Source organism: Carcharhinus amblyrhynchos, chromosome 18 (assembly GCF_965287045.1).
Source record: "Carcharhinus amblyrhynchos chromosome 18, sCarAmb.v2.hapA, whole genome shotgun sequence".
NCBI classification, from domain to species: Eukaryota; Metazoa; Chordata; class Chondrichthyes; order Carcharhiniformes; family Carcharhinidae; genus Carcharhinus; species Carcharhinus amblyrhynchos.
This window is the reverse complement of record NC_137341.1, coordinates 52,548,717-52,567,445: the sequence shown is the minus strand read 5'-3', so window position 1 is coordinate 52,567,445 and position 18,729 is coordinate 52,548,717. Positions and strand designations below refer to the sequence as shown.

The 18,729-nt window shown below is 44.4% G+C and overlaps 1 protein-coding gene across 2 annotated transcripts in view; it reads right to left on the bottom strand.

Moving 5' to 3' along the window:
- Positions 1-17,875, bottom strand: part of mpv17l (MPV17 mitochondrial membrane protein like) — an 86,316-nt gene extending 68,441 nt beyond the window's left edge. The window contains exon 1 of one of the 2 annotated variants that reach the window (XM_080207018.1): positions 17,371-17,875. In XM_080207018.1, the coding sequence (XP_080063144.1) occupies positions 17,371-17,674 (304 nt within the window). In that variant the 5' untranslated portion in view covers positions 17,675-17,875. Of the gene's footprint in view, positions 1-2,261; positions 2,383-17,370 lie in introns of those variants that run through there. The other variant, XM_080207019.1, reaches the window with a different exon arrangement.
- Between the last annotated feature and the right edge of the window lie 854 nt (positions 17,876-18,729).

Genomic DNA, 18,729 nt, shown 5'->3' with positions numbered 1-18,729 from the left:
CCTCTCACTCAGTGGACGGGATTTTAGGGCTTCGCTCATCTCAAAACCATAACATCCCACCCAAGGTCAATGGACCTTCCCACTGTCCGCTCCTCACCCTCTCCACTTCCTGTGGCAGGTGGGGTGGTAAAATTCCAGCCAATATCTATGACCCTTGTTCTAGAACAAATGGCCCCATTCTGTACCGAGAATTTTAGTTTTCCTGTTCAAATATCGAAATGTGATTTTTTTTACATCAAAACATTAAAAGGCAGTGAACTTTCATGAGATAATACCTGATGATAAACTACAAACTTCATATCATGTTCCAGAATAATTCAGCCTGAATATATGAAAGAATCGATTATTGCCTGTCTCACTATGCAGCATTGTCTAACAATTTGAGGGGATTAGATAATGAAAAGCATCTGCTTATTAAAAGCTGCAATTATTTTACTGTAATCAAACTGTGTGGATAGAGACATGTAGATAAAGCTACTATAGGTAAAAATAATGCATTGTGAGAGATCTACTGCACATTAGAACCACAAAACCATAACTCCCTACAGAGGCCATTCAGCCCAAGGAGTCTGCACTGACTCTCCGAAACAGTATCTCACCTTCCCCTCTATCCCTGTAACCCCACACACTCACCATGGCCTGTAACCTGTAACTCCTAACCTGCACATCTTTGGATACTGAGGGACAATTTAGCATGGCCAAGCCCCCTAACCTGCACATCTTTGGACACTAAGGGGACAATTTAGCATGGCCAATCCCCCTATCCTACACATCTTTGGACACTAAGGGGTAATTTAGCATGGCCAATCCCCCTATCCTACACATCTTTGGACACTAAGGGACAATTTAGTGCGGCCAATCCCCCTATCCTACACATCTTTGGACACTAAGGGACAATTTAGCACGGCCAATCCACCCTAACCTGCACATCTTTGGATCGTGGGAGGAAACCGGAGCACCGGAGAAAACCTACACGTTATTATTACACCTAATTTTATTTGAATGGGTTCTTGACAAATTTACAAAGGAATCCACCTAATGTAAAATGTATCACGTACAAGCAATTCAAAACATGAAAAAAAATCACACTTGCATAACATTCCACTTGGTGTAAATAAACACAAAGATGATTTACAAAATAGAGTAATTCCATATTTCTATTATACTGTGTTCCAGAAGGATGTGGTGTCAGACTGAACTGGCCATTTTAATATTTGATTGATTGTTGTACAATCCGTTAGAAAACAACTCTTGTCAAAGTAAAACTCTTATTGTTGTATCAAGATGCCAGCTGATTTAACAAACGCACCTCTTCACTAAGCAATTATTTGCTTCCTATTTTATTTGATGGACGGTGCCCCGGGTTACAGCACATTCCCTACAGGGAGTTGTCTGTGAGGATGGATTATTCATGGAGCGTGCCAGTATTTTAAATGGGGGCTGGTAATTGTTGACTCAGGTACGCTTCCCACTCAGGCAGTGCTCTGGCCGTTTTAGGATTGCATAATGTGAACAAGGATGTTGGCAATCCAGCCCTTCCTTTCAAATTATTAGTGTGTGTGTGTGTGTGAAATGTCGGTTTCCAGGAAGATATTGTGAGCAGTGGAAATGTATAATCCTGAAACATTAACCTCGCTTTTTCAAACGCAGCTAATCCTGATGTGTATTTCCTGCAATAATTGTTTTCTCTCTGTGCTGTTTGCTTTTATCTTCATTTGAAATATTCTATTTTAATTCCGCCTCCAAACAATTATCCCGGGAGGGCTTTGTACACTCGTAATCTCCAGCCGCCCCCCCCCTCCACCACCACCAATTTAAATCCTGCCTCCCCCGTTGAGAGTTATATATATATATATTGTAACACAGCATTTAGCAATCAAATTGTCATTCTGACTTGGATATACAGAGATGATGGATGTAAAAAAAAGAACAGATTGCAATATTTTAAAAGGCTTTGTTGCAAAAGAACCCGTCGAATTTAGGCTGCATTTTCCCCACAACAATTAAAACAAGTTCAAATCTGTATTTTAAATTGCTGTTCCGAGTTCATTCCCCTGTTGCCCCAAGCTTTGTTCACTGATAGACAATCCTGCACTGTTATACTATATTATATATATATTCCCCCCACTGTAACTATCTCTGGGTTGCTGTTGAATTCTGCAGAAACATGCATTTCCTCTGCTTTGCCAGGCTGGCTGTCTCCCCTCTCAGGTTGTGGGAGGGACCCCTCACACGCTGGCAGTGGGGAACAGAGTACTTGCCTTTGGCCACAGTCAGTCTGTTCCACTCCGTCTCCTGTACAGCCCCGTAGCTCCTCAGTGATCTCCTGCTGTCCACTGATGCTGTGGGTGAGCTCTGTACCTCCATGGCTCTGTGTGTGTGTGTGTGCTGCTCCCTCTCTCTGTCTGTGTCTCTCTCACTCCATCCCCTCGATTCAGATCCACCTCTCCGCTGATGTCAGCACTTTGAGCCGAGGAGGTGGGGAGAGTGAGGGGTGAGTGCGCATGTATAGGATTACCAAAGCACTCCCAGCCTTTCCTCAGGAGAGAGATGCTCAGGAGCCTGGAGATTACCTCCCGGAAATTATCCCAAGGACACACACCGCTGGGAGAATAACAGAGGGAGCTGGAAAATCTCAGCAGTTCTGGCAGAGAGGGAGCGTTTCCCAAATGCATTCTTACCACCCCTACAGTGCAGAAGAGGACATTCGGCCCATCGAGGCTGCACTAACTCTCCCATAGAGTATCTCACCAATAAAGTTTATTTGTCAGTCACAAGCAAGGCTTACATTAACACTGCAATGAACATAAGAAGTAGGAGCAGGAGTCGGCCATCTAGCCCTTCGAGCCTGCCCCGCCATTCAATAAGATCATGGCTGATCTGAAGTGGATCAGTTCCACTTTCCCACTTTCTCCCCTTAATTCCCCTGTCTATCAGAAACCTATCTACCCGTGACTTCAATATATTTAGCGAGGCAGCCTCCACCACTTCAACAGGCAGAGAATTCCAGAGACTTGAGTGAAGAAGTTCCTCCTCAACTCCGATCTAAACTGCCCCCCCCCCCCTTATCTTGAGGCTGTGCCCTCTAGTCCTGCTGTCCTTTCTGAGTGGGAAGAATCTCTCTACCTCTACCCTATCCATCCCTTTCATTATCTTATACATCTCTATAAGATCCCCCCTCATCCTTCTAAACTCCAACGAGTACAGACCCAGTCTATTTGGTCTCTCTTCATAGTCCAACCCCCTCATCTCCGGTATCAGCCTAGTGAACCTCCTCTGCACTCCCTCCAAGGCCAAGTTACTGTGAAGTTCCCCTTGTCGCCACACTGTGGCGCCTGTTCGGGTCAATGCACCCTAACCAACACGTGCAAGGAAACTGGTCTACGCCATAAAGGTTTACGGAAACAGGTCCTTCAGTCCAACTTGTCCACACTGCCCTTTTAAACATTAATGCAAGCGTATTTTCGTTTCAAAAAGTTAGCTGGATTGGTCATGCTAATTTCCCTTTTAGTATCCAAAGATGTAAAGTTTTTTTTCTTAGTGTCACAAGTAGGCTTACATTAACACTGCAATGAAGTTATTGTGAAAATCCCCCTAGTTGCCACACTCTGGAGCCTGTTCGGGTACTGAGGGAGAATTTAGCATGGCCACTGCATCTAACCAGCACGTCTTTTGGAGTGTGGGAGGAAACTGGAGTACCCGGAGGAAACCCACGCAGACACGGGGAGAATGTGTAAGCCCCACGCGCACAGTCACCCAAGCTGGGAATCGAGTCCAGCTTCCTGGCGCTGTGAGGCAGCAGTTCTAACCGCTGTCAGGGGTGAATAAATTCCAGGGATGTAATTGGAAACAAAAGCAAAGAGAATGGTGGCAGTAAAGCAACCAAGCAGTAGAGGTGTTGATAGATAAATGGAGCTCAGTGATATCTGAAAACAAAATAGCAGAATGTGTTAATAGCAGAATAAAGATAAAACACAAGAAGCAGATCCAGACTGAGACCAGATGGAAAAAATACAAACGGGAGGAGAGAGTTCGCAGTCTGAAGTTTTTGAACTCAGTGGGAATGGGGTTGGGTTCATTCATCAAGCCAACTTTTCTTAATAACTATGCTCACACCTCATGAGTAAAGAAGGAGGTGGAATTTGGCTTGCTGGGCGAGGGATGCTGCAAAGACAACCCAACAAAACAGCCTCAATCTTAGCAACAAAGAAGTCCTGTGTTCCTTGCACTTGTCGGGGGTGAAGGTGAAGGGAGCAAGGGAGAGGATATTTGTTAATAGTGAAAAGCCTGGGACCAGCTCCATCTTCTTGGACAATACTGGATGACAGAGAGCAAGGTGCTGATCTGATAGACCCAAATCTGGTGTTGAGCAGCTAAAGGAGTGTGCAGTATGGACAATAAATGCACAGTGTAATTTATTTATGACTATGCGGACATTCCTCTGTACAAAGGCTGAGCTAACACCACTGGCTAAATAGTTTCCTGGAACAAATACAGTTCTCAATGTATGTCTGATTTCCGATATTCATTTCTATGTTCAAAGCTCTGTGCCAGTAGAAGTTTATCCTTAGACAATGAGCTCAATTCCATATCATCAAAGAATTACAGTGCAGAAGAGGTCCTTCAGCCCATCGGGTCCACACTATGCATGAAAGGCCCTGACTAGCCCACCTAATCCCACTTGCCAGCACTTTGCCCATAGCCTTGAATGTTATGATGTGCCAAGTGCTCATCCAGGTACATTTTAAAGGATGTGAGGCCTCCCCCACCCTCCCAGGCAGCACATTCCAGACCGTCACCACCCTCTGGATAAAAAAGTTTTTTCTTAAATTCCCCCTCACTTTTAACTTGTGTCACCTCATGACTGACCTTCAACTATGGGGAACAACTGTTCCCTATCCATCCTGTCCATGCCCCTTATAATCTTGATCATCTCAATTAGGTCATCCTTCATCTTTCCAAAGTTAAGTTTCAGACTGGTTAATATATACGTCGAAAGCCAGCCATATCTCCAAGCAATGCATTGTGGGGCTTGTGATCGGTCGCGGGCCCCCACGATTGCGGTGGAGAGGAGTGGTTGATTCAGGCTGGCTTCAACAGCAGGGGCCTGACAACTCTCGCTCTGTCAGACCCCTGCTGCTGAAATTGCAGATATGCAGCATCAGAGATCTGCACATGCGCAGTTGCTCCCTCTACAGGCTGGCTGGTGAATTAAGCCCAGCCCATTGCCTGCAGTGCTAGAAACAGCTACACTATTTTTTCAGTGACGAAGTCCTTAAGACTGTGTGTGAAAACTCGTCCAAAAACAGATCAGGAACTCTCCCATTTTCATAATAGACGGACACATCATTCCCATAAAATTCCACCCTGAACATCTATTTGCAATTTCTTTGGTTAGAAATTTCTAAATTGTAGAACATTTTATTTTAATGTTAAAGACATTACAGCCTTACAGCTGTGACTGTAATTCAAAAATCGCTCTGGGTACTCTGGTCTCCTATGGGCTGGCATTGTGTTCTTGTAAAGCTAATTAATTCTTGTAAAGCTAATTAATTCTTGATTCAGTGTTGTTATGTGGCTTTAAACCTAACCTACTTTTCAGTACTTAGTTTAATATTACAAAAGTCGACACAAATTTACTTAAACAAACTTCTGTTTATTTAACACTTTAGGTACCAAACTCGAACTTACAACAGTTGCACCACTTTAACTCGTTCATTTCAACTCGTAACTTTAACTCTGTAACCAAAACTTTAACTCTTTAACTGAACTTTAACTAAAAACGGACACGACCCGCTTCAGAACAGAAAGGCCAAGTCCATTCGCAACGTACATTCGCCCTCGTGGTTCTGTTCTGAAGATGTTCTCCAGGGCACACTTGTAATGGTTGGTCTTTATTCCCAAACTTTCCCAATCTTCCAGAAAGTTCTCTGGCACTTTGTCAATTGTAGAATCCCAACAGTGCAACAATCCCAACCAGGCTCCATTCCGTTCCCCCCCCACACCCACCCCACATATTTACCTCGCCAATCCCTCCAACCTACACATCCCGGGAAACTAAAAGGCAATTTAGCATGGCCAATATACCCAACCCCTATTCCCATTACCCCATTCATTTACCCTAGTTGGTCCCCCAGAGACTAAGGGATAATTTAGCATTGTCAATCCACCTAACCCCCGCATCTTTGGCATGTGGGAGGAAACTGGAGCACCCGGAGGAAACCCACACAGACACGGGGAGAATGTGCAAACTCCACACAGACAGTGAACCCAGCTGGGAATCGAACCCAGGTCCCTGAGTTGTGTGGCAGCAGTGCTAACCACTGTGCCACCGAACCGCCGAATGATATTATTGAAAACCGGGTGGCACAGTGGTTAGCACTGCTGCCTCACAGCACCAGGGATCCGGGTTCGATTCCCAGCTTGGGTCAGTGTCTGTGTGGAGTCTCCACCTTCTCCCCATATCTTCATGGGTTTCCTCCGGGTGCTCAGGTTTCCTCCCACATGCCAAAGATGTGCAGGTGAGGTGGATTGGCAATGCTAAACTGCTCCATACCCTCAGGGGACTAGCTAAAGTAAATGAATGGGGTGACGGGGATAGGGCTTGGGGTGGGATTGTGGTCAGTGCAGACTCGATGGGCCAAATGGCTTCTTTCTGCACTGTAGAGATTCTATGATCACATTGTTCGGTCATAACCAATGAAGTTACTCATAAACGATTCCACAGTACTTATCCATAACTGCACGTAGGTCACATGGGCTTTAACCCATATAAGTAACATGGTGGGAAATCTTGGTGCCAAGATGTCTGGGATAACCCAAACAACTATCCTTATTTGGTCAACACAGGCAGTGCCAGGTCACAGCTCACAGACCAGATCTCAAATCACTGCCACCCTCTAACCAGCATCTGTGTTTAATTATAACTTGGCCAAAGTTCCCAGCATGCTTTACTCTCTGTCACTGTTGATCTTACAGCTAAATATTGGTGTTGTTGTTGTAGTCAGCTCTCCACCCACAATGTAAAACCTTCAGTTCGCTATTGCAATTGCTGGAACACCCGGGTGCATTGTCATACCTGAATGTGCACGGTTAAATAAACAGGCATTAAAATTGTCAGGCAGAATATAAGTGCAATTTATTTCAAATAAAAGCCATTTTAAAATTGTCCTATCTATTCACAGACTGTGACTTCCTGATTACACGCCACGATCCAAATTCAGATTCTGTTCTGTTGATGCTGTCTCAAGTGGGACATGAAAATCACCCATACAAAACCCCCACAGCCAAAAAAGGCCATTCTGAAGGAGACTGGTATCAGGCTATAGTTGATTATCTGCAAGGAGACAGAAATGCATCGTAACTCTGTAACGTAGCAAGAATGTGGGAAATGAAAATCAAACTCTTGATCGCAATGAAACGTACCTGCACCAAAGGCCAATATATCACAGCAGCCTGATAACAAAACACGAACAATTCATTAATAAATTACTAAATAAACTGATTTTACCAATAGATTTGGACAGTGCTAACTACTGTGCCACCCATATCCTGCCCGAGGTCAACAGACCTTTCCATTGTCCACCCCTTGCCCGCACTGATTCCCGTGGCGGGCAGGATGGTAAAATTCCAGCCCTTACGCTCAGCCATGCCAAAATCAAATGTAAAAATGTAAAGGTTTAGGCTAACTTCATAAGACATCTTGGAGTTGGGCCTGGGTCTTAAGAAATGTCATCACACCTCAAGGGGTGAAGGTTAGATTCTCTACTCTTGGAGATAGTCATTGCCTGATTTTTTGGATGGCATTATGTTACTCACCACTTGTGTTGCTCATGCTAGCTTGCTGCATGCAGGAACAGATCGTTCCAGTATCTGAGCAGTTAGGAATAGTGCTAAACATTGTGCAAACATTCTCACTTATTTCGGAGAGATGGATGAGCTCAGGACACTAATGGTATCTGATAGCTGGCTCTTTTTGAAAAGGTCTATATCTCCTCCAGTACCTGAATATGGAATTACATTCAACTCATAAGGGATGCTTTTATTAATGCGCCACGTTAAAATGAAAAGATTTGAGATCAGAGGCATTGCATCTGCAATTTCCTGATTGAACAGCCAACAGATTTGTTTCTTCCGCTGAAGCAAATATTAGCACTGTTTATTAAAAACGTTATTGTGCAGAAAGAGGCCATTGGCTCTGCGCCAGCCAGAAGAGGAAGAAGAAACTAGCCACTCATTTTAATCTCTAACTAGTGTCATATACAAGCTCAACACAATCTCTTTGCTCTTGTACTCTATGCCACTATTAATAAAGTCCAGGACACGGGTGGCACAGTGGCACAGTGGTTAGCACAGCTGCCTCGCAGCTCCAGGGACCCAGGTTCGATTCCTGGCTTGGCTCACTGTCTGTGTATAGTCTGCATGTTCCTCCTGTGTCTGTGTGGGTTTCCTCCCACAGTCCAAAGATGTACGGGTTAGGTGGATTGGCTGTGTTAAATTGCCCCTTAGCATTCAGTGATGCACACGCTAGAGGGATTAACGGGATTATTGTGTGGGATTGCGAGATAGGTCCGGGGTGGGATTGTTGTTGATGCAGACTCGATGGGCTGAATGGCCTCCTTCTGCATTGTAGTGATTCTTGTACTAATGAGGGAGACCTTCACAACTTGCCTTTCTGTATTGCTCCTAAAAACACACACTGCATAAAGCAAGTGTAATAAAATAAGCAGATTTCTACGGCTGGTATTGTATCATTTTAGGCAGGACAAATTTAATTTTAAAATAATTTTCAGTCAGCTGCATCACATGAGGTCCTGTAATACACCTAGCAATTTTTTTTATTCATTCAATAAACATGTGTGTCACTGGCTGGCCAGCATTTATTACCCACCCCTAGTTGCCCTTAGAGGGCAGTTGAGAGTCAACCACATTGCTGTGGCTCTGGAGTCACATATAGGCCAGACCAGGTAAGGACAGCAGATTTCCTTCCCTAAAGAACATTACTGAGCCTGTTGGGTTTTTCCGACAATCATAAAACATAAGAACATAAAATCGACAATGGTTTCATGATCATTAATAAATTCTTAACTCCAGGTTTTTTTTATTAAATTCAAATTGCACTGTTTGCTGGGAGTGGGATTTGAACCTGGGTCCCCAGAATATTAGCTGAGTTTCTGGATTAATAGTCTAACAATAAAACCACTAGGCCATCACTTAATCGTTTTATTATAGCACTGATGAGAATAGTTTGTTCCCCATAATTCCATCTGTTAAGATTGAAAGTTAAATATCAAATTGTTGTATTAAATATTACATTTAAATATTAAATGTTGTTGAAATATTATAGATATTAATGAATAATTCTTATGAATAATTTCTCACTTTAAAACTGGGTGAGACAGTGGGAAAGAGTGCAGAAGACGGTTTCTAATCAAGTGTTAATGAGGAGACTGAAGGATATGGCATTAGCATCACTGAATCCCCAACATCCTGGGGGTTACCATGATCTGGAACTGAATGGGACCAGCAACTCTGGCCACCAGAGCATCCTGCAGCGAATAGCTCACCTCCTGCCTCCCCAAAACCTGTCCACCATGTACAATGTACAAGTCAGGGGTGCGATGGAATACTCTCCCCTTACCAGCATGAGTTCAGCTCCAACAACACTCAGGAAGCTTGGCACCATCCAGGACAAAGCAGCCTAATTGGCACCCCATCCACAAATATTCATTCCCTCTACCACTCATGCGGAGTAGTGGCCTTGTGTGCCATCTCCAGGATGCACTGTATGAACATACCAGGACTTCTCAGATGGCACCTTCTAAACCCTCTACCATCCAGAAGGACAAGGGCAGCTAACCCATGGAAACACCACCCCCTAGAGGTTCCCCTCCAGCTCACTCTCTATTCTGTCTTGGAAATATATCACTGTTCTTTCACTGTCGCTGAGTAAAAATCCTGGAATTCCCTCCCTAACAGCACTGTGGGTGTACCACCTGGACTGCAGCGGCTCAAGAAGGCAGCTCACCCCCTCCTTCTCAAGGGCAATTGGGAATGGGCAATAAATATATGGCTAGCGAGCCAAGCTCACAACCCATGTTTAAAAATGGCATGTGAAACAATAGCTAAGATCAATAACACATCATTCAGTATTATACAGAGCTGTCAGACACTGGTTATACACTCTGGTGATAGTAACATCAGTGCTATAATAAAACGATTAAGTGATGGCCTAGTGGTTTTATTGTTAGACTATTAATCCAGAAACTCAGCTAATATTCTGGGGACCCAGGTTCAAATCCCACTCCCAGCAAACAGTGCAATTTGAATTTAATAAAAAATACCTGGAGTTAAGAATTTATTAATGATCATGAAACCATTGTTGATTTTATGTTCTTATGTTTTATGATTGTCGGAAAAACCCAACAGGCTCAGTAATGTTCTTTAGGGAAGGAAATCTGCTGTCCTGATAGTAATAGTCAGGTGACGAAGAGGCAGTCCCCTCGAAAGCTTGTGAGTATATTATCAAATAAATAGGTTGGACTAAAACCTGGTGTTGTCAGACTATTTATTCTGCACTTCACCAGAGGATGCGCTGATGAGAACGTCTGCTCTTATCCAAATGGCTTCACTGTAAAACTTCTTGTAAAAGTTACATCTTTCTGAATGAGATGTAACAGAGTTCTTAATCAGGCAATAACTTTATAATTACTGCTCGGCATCCTCACTGGATCTGAGAAGCTAATTTTATATTTGTGGAGTGTCACATTTCTCCAGAATAGTAAGTTCCATATATTTTAAATATATTTTTAAATTTAATATTTTTAAAGAATAAAATAATCTTGTTTGAAAAGTTTGTTTATCTTTGTTTCATTCTATTTTAATCTGATTGTAATTATTGTTTAATTACCTGAAGACGTGAATTAAATGCAAAGGATATTGCCCATTTTAACTTCCTGTTTGCTTTAAGAATTCCTCAGTGTAACTGGCTAATTACCTATTTGCTGCTTCCCACACCTAGTAGTGCGCTAAGGCAGACTTTTATCTGTTTCCATAGCTAGTAATTCCCTAGTCTGTCATCAAGGTGCTTATAGAGTGAGGGGCACTGCTCCACATCAGGAGTATCTGACTCGGAGTCTCTCTCACTCTTACCACCAAGCCACTGGCGTATTGGGAAGGATTTTGCAGGTTGACACTCAACCTGTTTGGCCGTGTTACGAACACAGCTGCCTTGGCTGTCACGTCCTGGGGTGGGAATCGAACCTAGAGCTTCCTAGCTCAGAGGCAGGGACTCTATCCACTGTGCCACAAGGCGGACCAGTTGCGATTGACCTTGCAAAATCTAGTTCAATATGTTTGAGATGAAATTGAAATATATTTCACTTTTAATACACCAGGGAGTGAGTTCCAAACCCCAGCTGGGGATTTAAGGAAAGGTAAAGGGGGGAAGTGGGGGAAGGATGGGGGGGAAGGGGAGAGGGGAGTCCTCCAATGAAAATTGCAAAAATTACAATTAACATTGGTCACCCACTTATTGTTTAATAAGGTGTAAATGACATGTGATAAGAGGAGAAATGAAGTAAGGCAGTAAATTTGAGTAGGTTGGGTCACAAAAGAGGTGTGTGTAACAATAAAATGTGTTTAATACTTAATACCACTGGAAGTAACTCAATTTTACAATCTGACTTCAGTTAAGTGTTGTTAAAGCTCAATACTGCAGATACTGGCAATCTGAAGTAAAAACAGGAAGTGCTGGAAATACTCAGCAGCTCTGGCAGCATCTGTGGAGAAAACTAGAGTTAGTGGGCGATATTTTACAGCCTCACTTGGGCGAGGCGCGTAAAATCCCGCAGGGGGCCAACGGAGAATTCCGTTCTGTGATTACCGTTTCGGGGGCGGGCGTGCCAGTAGAATTTCGACCAACATCCTGAGCCAAATATAACCCTTCTTCAGGCAAAGAGTCATAGTTGTCTCAAAATGTTACCTCGTTTGCCCTCTCCAGATGCTGCCTGACCAGCTGAACATATCCAGCACCTTCTGAACTTGTTGTTGAACTTGAACTTGGGGTTGTTTTCGCTGGAAAGAAGGCGGCTAAGAGGGGATCTTATTGAAACATATAAGATGATTAGAGGTTTAGATAGGGTGGATAGTAATAGCCTTTTTCCTCTGATGGAGAAATCTAGCACGAGGGGGCATGGCTTTAAATTAAGTGGTGGTAGTTATAGGACGGATGTCAGGGGTAGGTTCTTTACCCAGAGGGTGGTGAGGGATTGGAATGCCCTGCCTGCTGCAGTTGTAAATGCGCCTAGTTTGGGGGCGTTTAAGAGGTCTGTGGATAGGTTTATGGACGAAAAGGGATTGGTTTAGGTTAGTGGGTCATTGTTTTGTAACTGGTCGGCGCAACATCGTGGGCCGAAGGGCCTGTTCTGCGCTGTAATGTTCTATGTTCTATGTTCTATGAACTGATTTAGTCAGATACTGACCTTACCTTAACCTTTACCAAATTATATGGCAACTACACTCGAAAAGCAAGGAGTAGATCATCTGTGAGCTCAATTTCACTGATAAATACATCACGCTGGCGCCTTCCGTTTTGTTTTTACCTTATATGTGTTCCAGAATGTTCCTCTCCAGACAGCAAGGATATTTTCTTTCCCTTCCAATGCGCTCATACCTAAATAAAATTGTATTTGGACGAGAATAAAGAACAGCTCCACTGACACAATCCTGTATCCACCCACTTTGATTCCATGCCTTTTCTGTACTGTTGAGGGACCACCAGAATTCTATCAATGAAAATTCAACTGAAATTGATGGATACTTTCATCTTAAACCATTAGGAACATATAAACATAGGAATCAGCTGTGGCCGTAGGCCATTCAGCCCCTCTAACGCCTGCTCAGCCATTAGATCGTGGCTGATTGGGTTGTGACTTCAACTCAACTTTTCTATCTGCCCAATCCCCCCCAACCCCCCAACCCTCTCACCCTCCTTGATGGTCAACAATGCATCTAACTCAGCTTTGAATAAATCTGGGAAGAGAATTGGACAGTTCTCTAAGAGGGAAAAGGAAAGCCTCTCCTCATCTCAATGGAGGCCTCAAACTGTGCGCCTGATCTCCCCCACAACAGGAAACATCCTTTAGCCTCAAAAATCCCCTTAGGATCTTATTTGTTTCAACAAAATCATTCCTCTAAACTCCAAAGGGTGTAGGCCCAAACTGTTCAACCTTTCTTCATAAGGTAACATAAGAACATAAGAACATAAGAAATAGGAGCAGGAGTAGGCCATCTAGCCCTTCGAGCCTGCCCCGCCATTCAATAAGATCATGGCTGATCTGTCGTGGCTCAGTTCCACATTCCCGCCCTCTCCCCATAACCCTTAATCCCCTCTCTTATCAAAAACCCATCAACCCGCGTCTTAAAAATATTTAGCGAGGCAGCCTCCACCACTTCAACGGGCAGAGAATTCCAGAGATTCACCACCCTTTGAGTGAAGAAGTTCTTCCTCAACTCCGTTCTAAACCGCCCCCCCTTTATCTTGAGGCTGTGCCCCCTCGTCCTACTATCCTTTCTGAGCGGGAAGAATCTCTCCACCTCTATCCTATCCATCCCATTCATCATCTTATACGTCTCAATGAGATCTCCCCTCATTCTTATAAACTCTAACAAGTATAAGCAGAAAGGAGTTGAGTGAACCTTTGTGGAATTGCTTCTAACACAATTACATTGGCCAGAATTCTCCAGCCGTTCATGCTCGTGGGATTCTCCAGTCTCTGGCAGCACAAGCCCACCCGGAACTCCCTCCCTAACAGCACTGTGGATGCACCACATCAACTGTGCAGTGGTTCGAGAAGGCAGCTCACCACCACCTCCACAGGGGCAATTGGGGGTGGGCCAGGGACATCAATGGGAATTCCCATTGAAAGCGGCAGGAGCAGAAAACCCCGCTGCTAACAAACAACACCTCACCTCCCGCTGGAGGGAAACACTCAGCTGGGAGGCCAGAATATCATCTTTCAAATAAGGAGAGCAAAACTGTGCATGGTCATCTAGATGTGGTCTCACCAAGGCCCTGTACAGAGGCAGCAAAACCTCCTTGCTGTAATATTCCACTCCCTTACACTTAGTCTCGCTGTGAAACACTTGAGACAAAGTTACACCTTGTTTAATAAAATGTTTATAACTGGGTTTTAATGGATTATGATATTTGTAATCACTGCCACACAGCCTCACTGGGCCAACGAAGGCCATATTGTATATCTTCAAATTTGTAAAAAAGTACCACTGGTTTTCAAAAGAAAGTCGGTTTATCTTTATTTCGTTTCAACTTAATCCAACCATAATTGTTTAACTGTCTGAAAACCTAACTTACTTTGAAGATATTCTGGTTTCTGTTACTCTGCACCCAGTTGTATAATCTTTGCTCTTGCTTTAGTAATCATAGTAACTTTTGGTTCCATTTTTTGTCTATTGATCTACCTTTGAACATAAGAACTAGGAGCAGGAGTTGGCCATCTGGCCCCTCGAGCCTGCTCCGCCATTCAATAAGATCATGGCTGATCTTTTCATGGACTCAGCTCCACTTACCTCCCGCTCACCATAACCCTTAATTCCTTTACTGTTCAAAAATCTATCTATCCTTGCCTTAAAAACATTCAATGAGGGAGCCTCAACTGCTTCACTGGGCAGGGAATTCCACAGATTCACAACCCTTTGTGTGAAGAAGTTCCTCCTCAACTCAGTCCTAAATCTGCTTCCCATTATTTTGAGGCCATGCCCCCTAGTTCTAGTTTCACCTGCCAGTGGAATCAACTTCCCTGCTTCTATCTTATCTATTCTCTTCATAATCTTATATGTTTCTATAAGATCTCCCCTCATTCTCCTGAATTCCAGTGAGTATAGCCCCAGTCTACTCAGCCTCTCCTCATAAGCCAACCCTCTCAACTCCAGAATCAACCTAGTGAATCTCCTCGGCACCCCCTCCAGTGCCAGCATATCCTTTCTCAAGTAAGGAGACCAAAACTGTACACAGTACTCCAGGTGTGTCCTCACCAGCACCTTATACAGCTGCAACATAACCTCGCTGTTTTTAAACTCCATCCCTCTAGCAATGAAAGACAAAACTCCATTTGCCTTCTTAATTACCTGCTGTACCTGCAAACCAACTCCTTGAGATTCCTGCACCAGGACACCCAGATCCCTCTGCACAACAGGATGCTGCAGTTTTTTACCATTTAAATAATAGTCCATTTTGCTGTTATTCCAACCAAAATGGATGACCTCACGTTTACCAACATTGTATTCCATCTGCCAGACACTCGCCCACTCACTTAGACTATCTATATCCCTTTGCAGACTTTTGGAGTCCTCTGCATACTTGCACCCATCTTAGTGTCATCCGCAAATTTTGACATACTACACTTAGTCTCCAACTCCAAATCAAATACTTTGGGATTAATACTAACAGCCAACTAAATGATTTGCAAAATCAGCCTTATGTACCTTGTGCATCAAGTGGCAAAATGCTGAGTGCTATCAATCTCTGAGTATTTCTCCGTTGACTATATATCCAACGCTGCAGTAGATATGGCTCAAAGCTTTCTTTTGGTGGGGGATTTACTGGCTTCCGTTTTCATCCAAAAGTCTGACTGTATTTAAATAATAAAGCCAAATACATACTGCCCTAAAAGGATTGTACACTTTCTCTAATCTGCTGCTTATATTGCAGTTATGCTTTAGAAATATCAGTGTTAGAAAATGGGGCAGTACAGTGGTTAGCACCGCTGCCTCACAGCATCAGGGACCCAGGTTCGAGTCCCAGCTTGGGTCATTCATTGTCTGTGTGGAGTTTGCATGTTCTCCCTGTGTCTGCGTGGGTTTCCTCCCACAGTCCAAAGATGTGTGAGTTAGGTCGATTGGCCATGATAAATTGCCCCTTAATGTCAGGGGTATTAGCAGGGTAAATATGTGGGGTTATAGGGATAAGGCCTGGGTGGGAGTGTTGTTGGTGCAGGTTTGATGGGCCGAATGATCTCCTTCTGTACTGTAAGGATTATATCCTTTACTCAGAGGGTAGTAAGGTCATGGAATGCCCTGCCTGCAGCAGTTGTGGACTCACCAACTATAAGGGCATTCAAATGCTCAGTGGATAGGCATATGGATAACATTGGAATAGTTTAGGTTAGAGGGTCATTAGATTGGTTCCACTGGTCGGCGTAACATCGAGGGCCGAAGGGCCTGTACTGTGCTGGAATGTTCTATATGGGTCAAATTGGCCGAGATAGATTCTTCACTCAGAGAGTGGTTGGGGTGTGGAATGCACAGCCTGCTGTGATAGTGGAGTCGGACACTTTAGGAACTTTCAAGTGGTTATTGGATAGGCACATGGAGCACACCAGAATGATAGGGAGTGGGATAGCTTGATCTTGGGATTGGACATAGCTCGGCACAACATTGAGGGCCGAAGGGCCTGTACTGTGCTGTAATCTTCTATGTTTCTAATTTTCCCATTGCACGGACCACAGGCATCAATAGCGGGTGGGACGTGAACCGTGCAAAAGTCCACTGACCTCGGATGCGATTTTCCGGTCTTGGTGGTTAGCACTGCTGCCTCACAGCATCAGCAACCCGGGTTCGATTCCCGGCCTGGGTCACTGTCTGTGCGGAGTTTGCACGTTCTCCCCATGGATTTCCTCCCACACATCTGAAAGATGTGCTGATTAGTGCATTGACCCGAACAGGTGCCAGAGTGCAGCGACTAGGGGAATTTCACAGTAACTTCATTGCAGTGTTAATGTAAGCCTACTTGTGACAAATAAATAAACTTTTAACTTTAAAATCCCACCCTTGGATTCTAAAGCCATTAGGATTTTTTTAGAACATAACTATGGCTATCAGAATAATTGTGATGTGGAGATGCTGGCGTTGGACTGGGGTAAACACAGTAAAAAGTCTGACGACACCAGGTTTAAGTCCAACCGATTTATTTGATAGTAAACTCACTAGCTTTCGAGGTTTCCCTCTTCGTCAGGTGAATGGAGAGTTCTGGCCTCAGACAGAGCATATAAAGCACAAACAGTTTACAGATCAGTAACTGTAATCAGTAATCTGTAAACTGTCTGTGCTTTATATGCTCTGTCTGAGGCCAGAACTCTCCATTCACCTGATGAAGAGGGAAACCTCGAAAGCTAGTGAGTTTACTATCAAATAAATCGGTTGGACTTAAACCTGGTGTTGTCAGAATAATTCCCATGGCTCAATTATTTATAATTTCAACACAAAATCTAAAGACACATTCAGGGGGGGTTAAAATGATCCTTTCCCAGTCTGTTGGAGATGGGCACAGTTAGGCACTCACTGGGTACCTACCTATATAATAGGCACTGATGCCAGTGGGAGTCACCACCAGCTGGTCACACGTTACCTTCCGCAGGACATTGGCCAGACCCTTGCCGGGGAACATCCTCTCCATGAGCCGCAGCCACATATAGAACAGGTTCCCGTGGAAGCTCAGAGCCAGGAGGGCGACATTTCTGGTCTGCTTCAGGTCGATTTTGTCGGCTTTGAAGAGTCTCTGCTGGGCCAGGTCCCCCGCGGCGAAGATGCAGCTGTACCAGACCACATTGGAGAACCAGGGGAACCTGCGAGCCTGCGACAGGAACACCTTCCACATGACCTGCAGGGCTCACCACCCAGTCGGTGACCTCTCCTTCTCACACAACCAGGAGAGCACACCCGAGAACATTGGGCAGGGCAGCTGCCTGGGGAGGCAGACAGACTTTAACACTATCCACAGTGACCCCCTCGTCAGAACCCCCTCGTTTGTTCAGGGTCACAGATCAGTGTGAGATCATTCGGGCTGCAAACCCGGATTGGACACTCAAATGGAACAAAGGTGAAAACTCCAGCCACCTCGATTAACAATAATGTCAATTAGTAACTTAATTTCCTTAGCCTGTCAGAATAAGTGACTTCCAAGCCAGTAACTCAATATCCTGAGGATTCACTGGACAATTAAAGCAAAAAAATCCAACATTCCACATTAATTATCCTTATCATAGAATTCCCGGAGTGCAGAGGAGATCTTTCAGTCCATCAAATCTGCACCACCTGTCTGACAGAGTATCTTACCCAGGTCCTCTACACTGCATTATCCCTTAACCCACACATTTCCCATGGCCAATCCACCCAACCTACACATCTTGGGACACTAAGGGGCAATTTAGCACAGCCAATCCACCCAACCTACACATCTTGGGACACTAAGGGGCAATTTAGCACAGCCAATCCACCCAACCAACACATCTTGGGACACTAAGGGGCAATTTAGCATGGCCAATCCACCTAACCTACACATCTCGGGACACTAAGGGGCAATTTAGCACAGCCAATCCACCCAACCAACACATCTTGGGACACTAAGGGGCAATTTAGCACGGCCAATCCACCCAACCTACACATCTCGGGACACTAAGGGCCAATCTACCCAACCTACACATCTCGGGACACTAAGGGGCAATTTAGCACAGCCAATCCACCCAACCAACACATCTTGGGACACTAAGGGGCAATTTAGCATGGCCAATCCACCCAACCTACACATCTAGGGACACTAAGGGGCAATTTAGCACGGCCATTCAACCCAACCAACGTGTCTTTGGACTGTGGGAGGAAACTGGAGCACCCAGGAGAAACCCACGCAGACACGGGGGGAATGTGCAAGCTTCA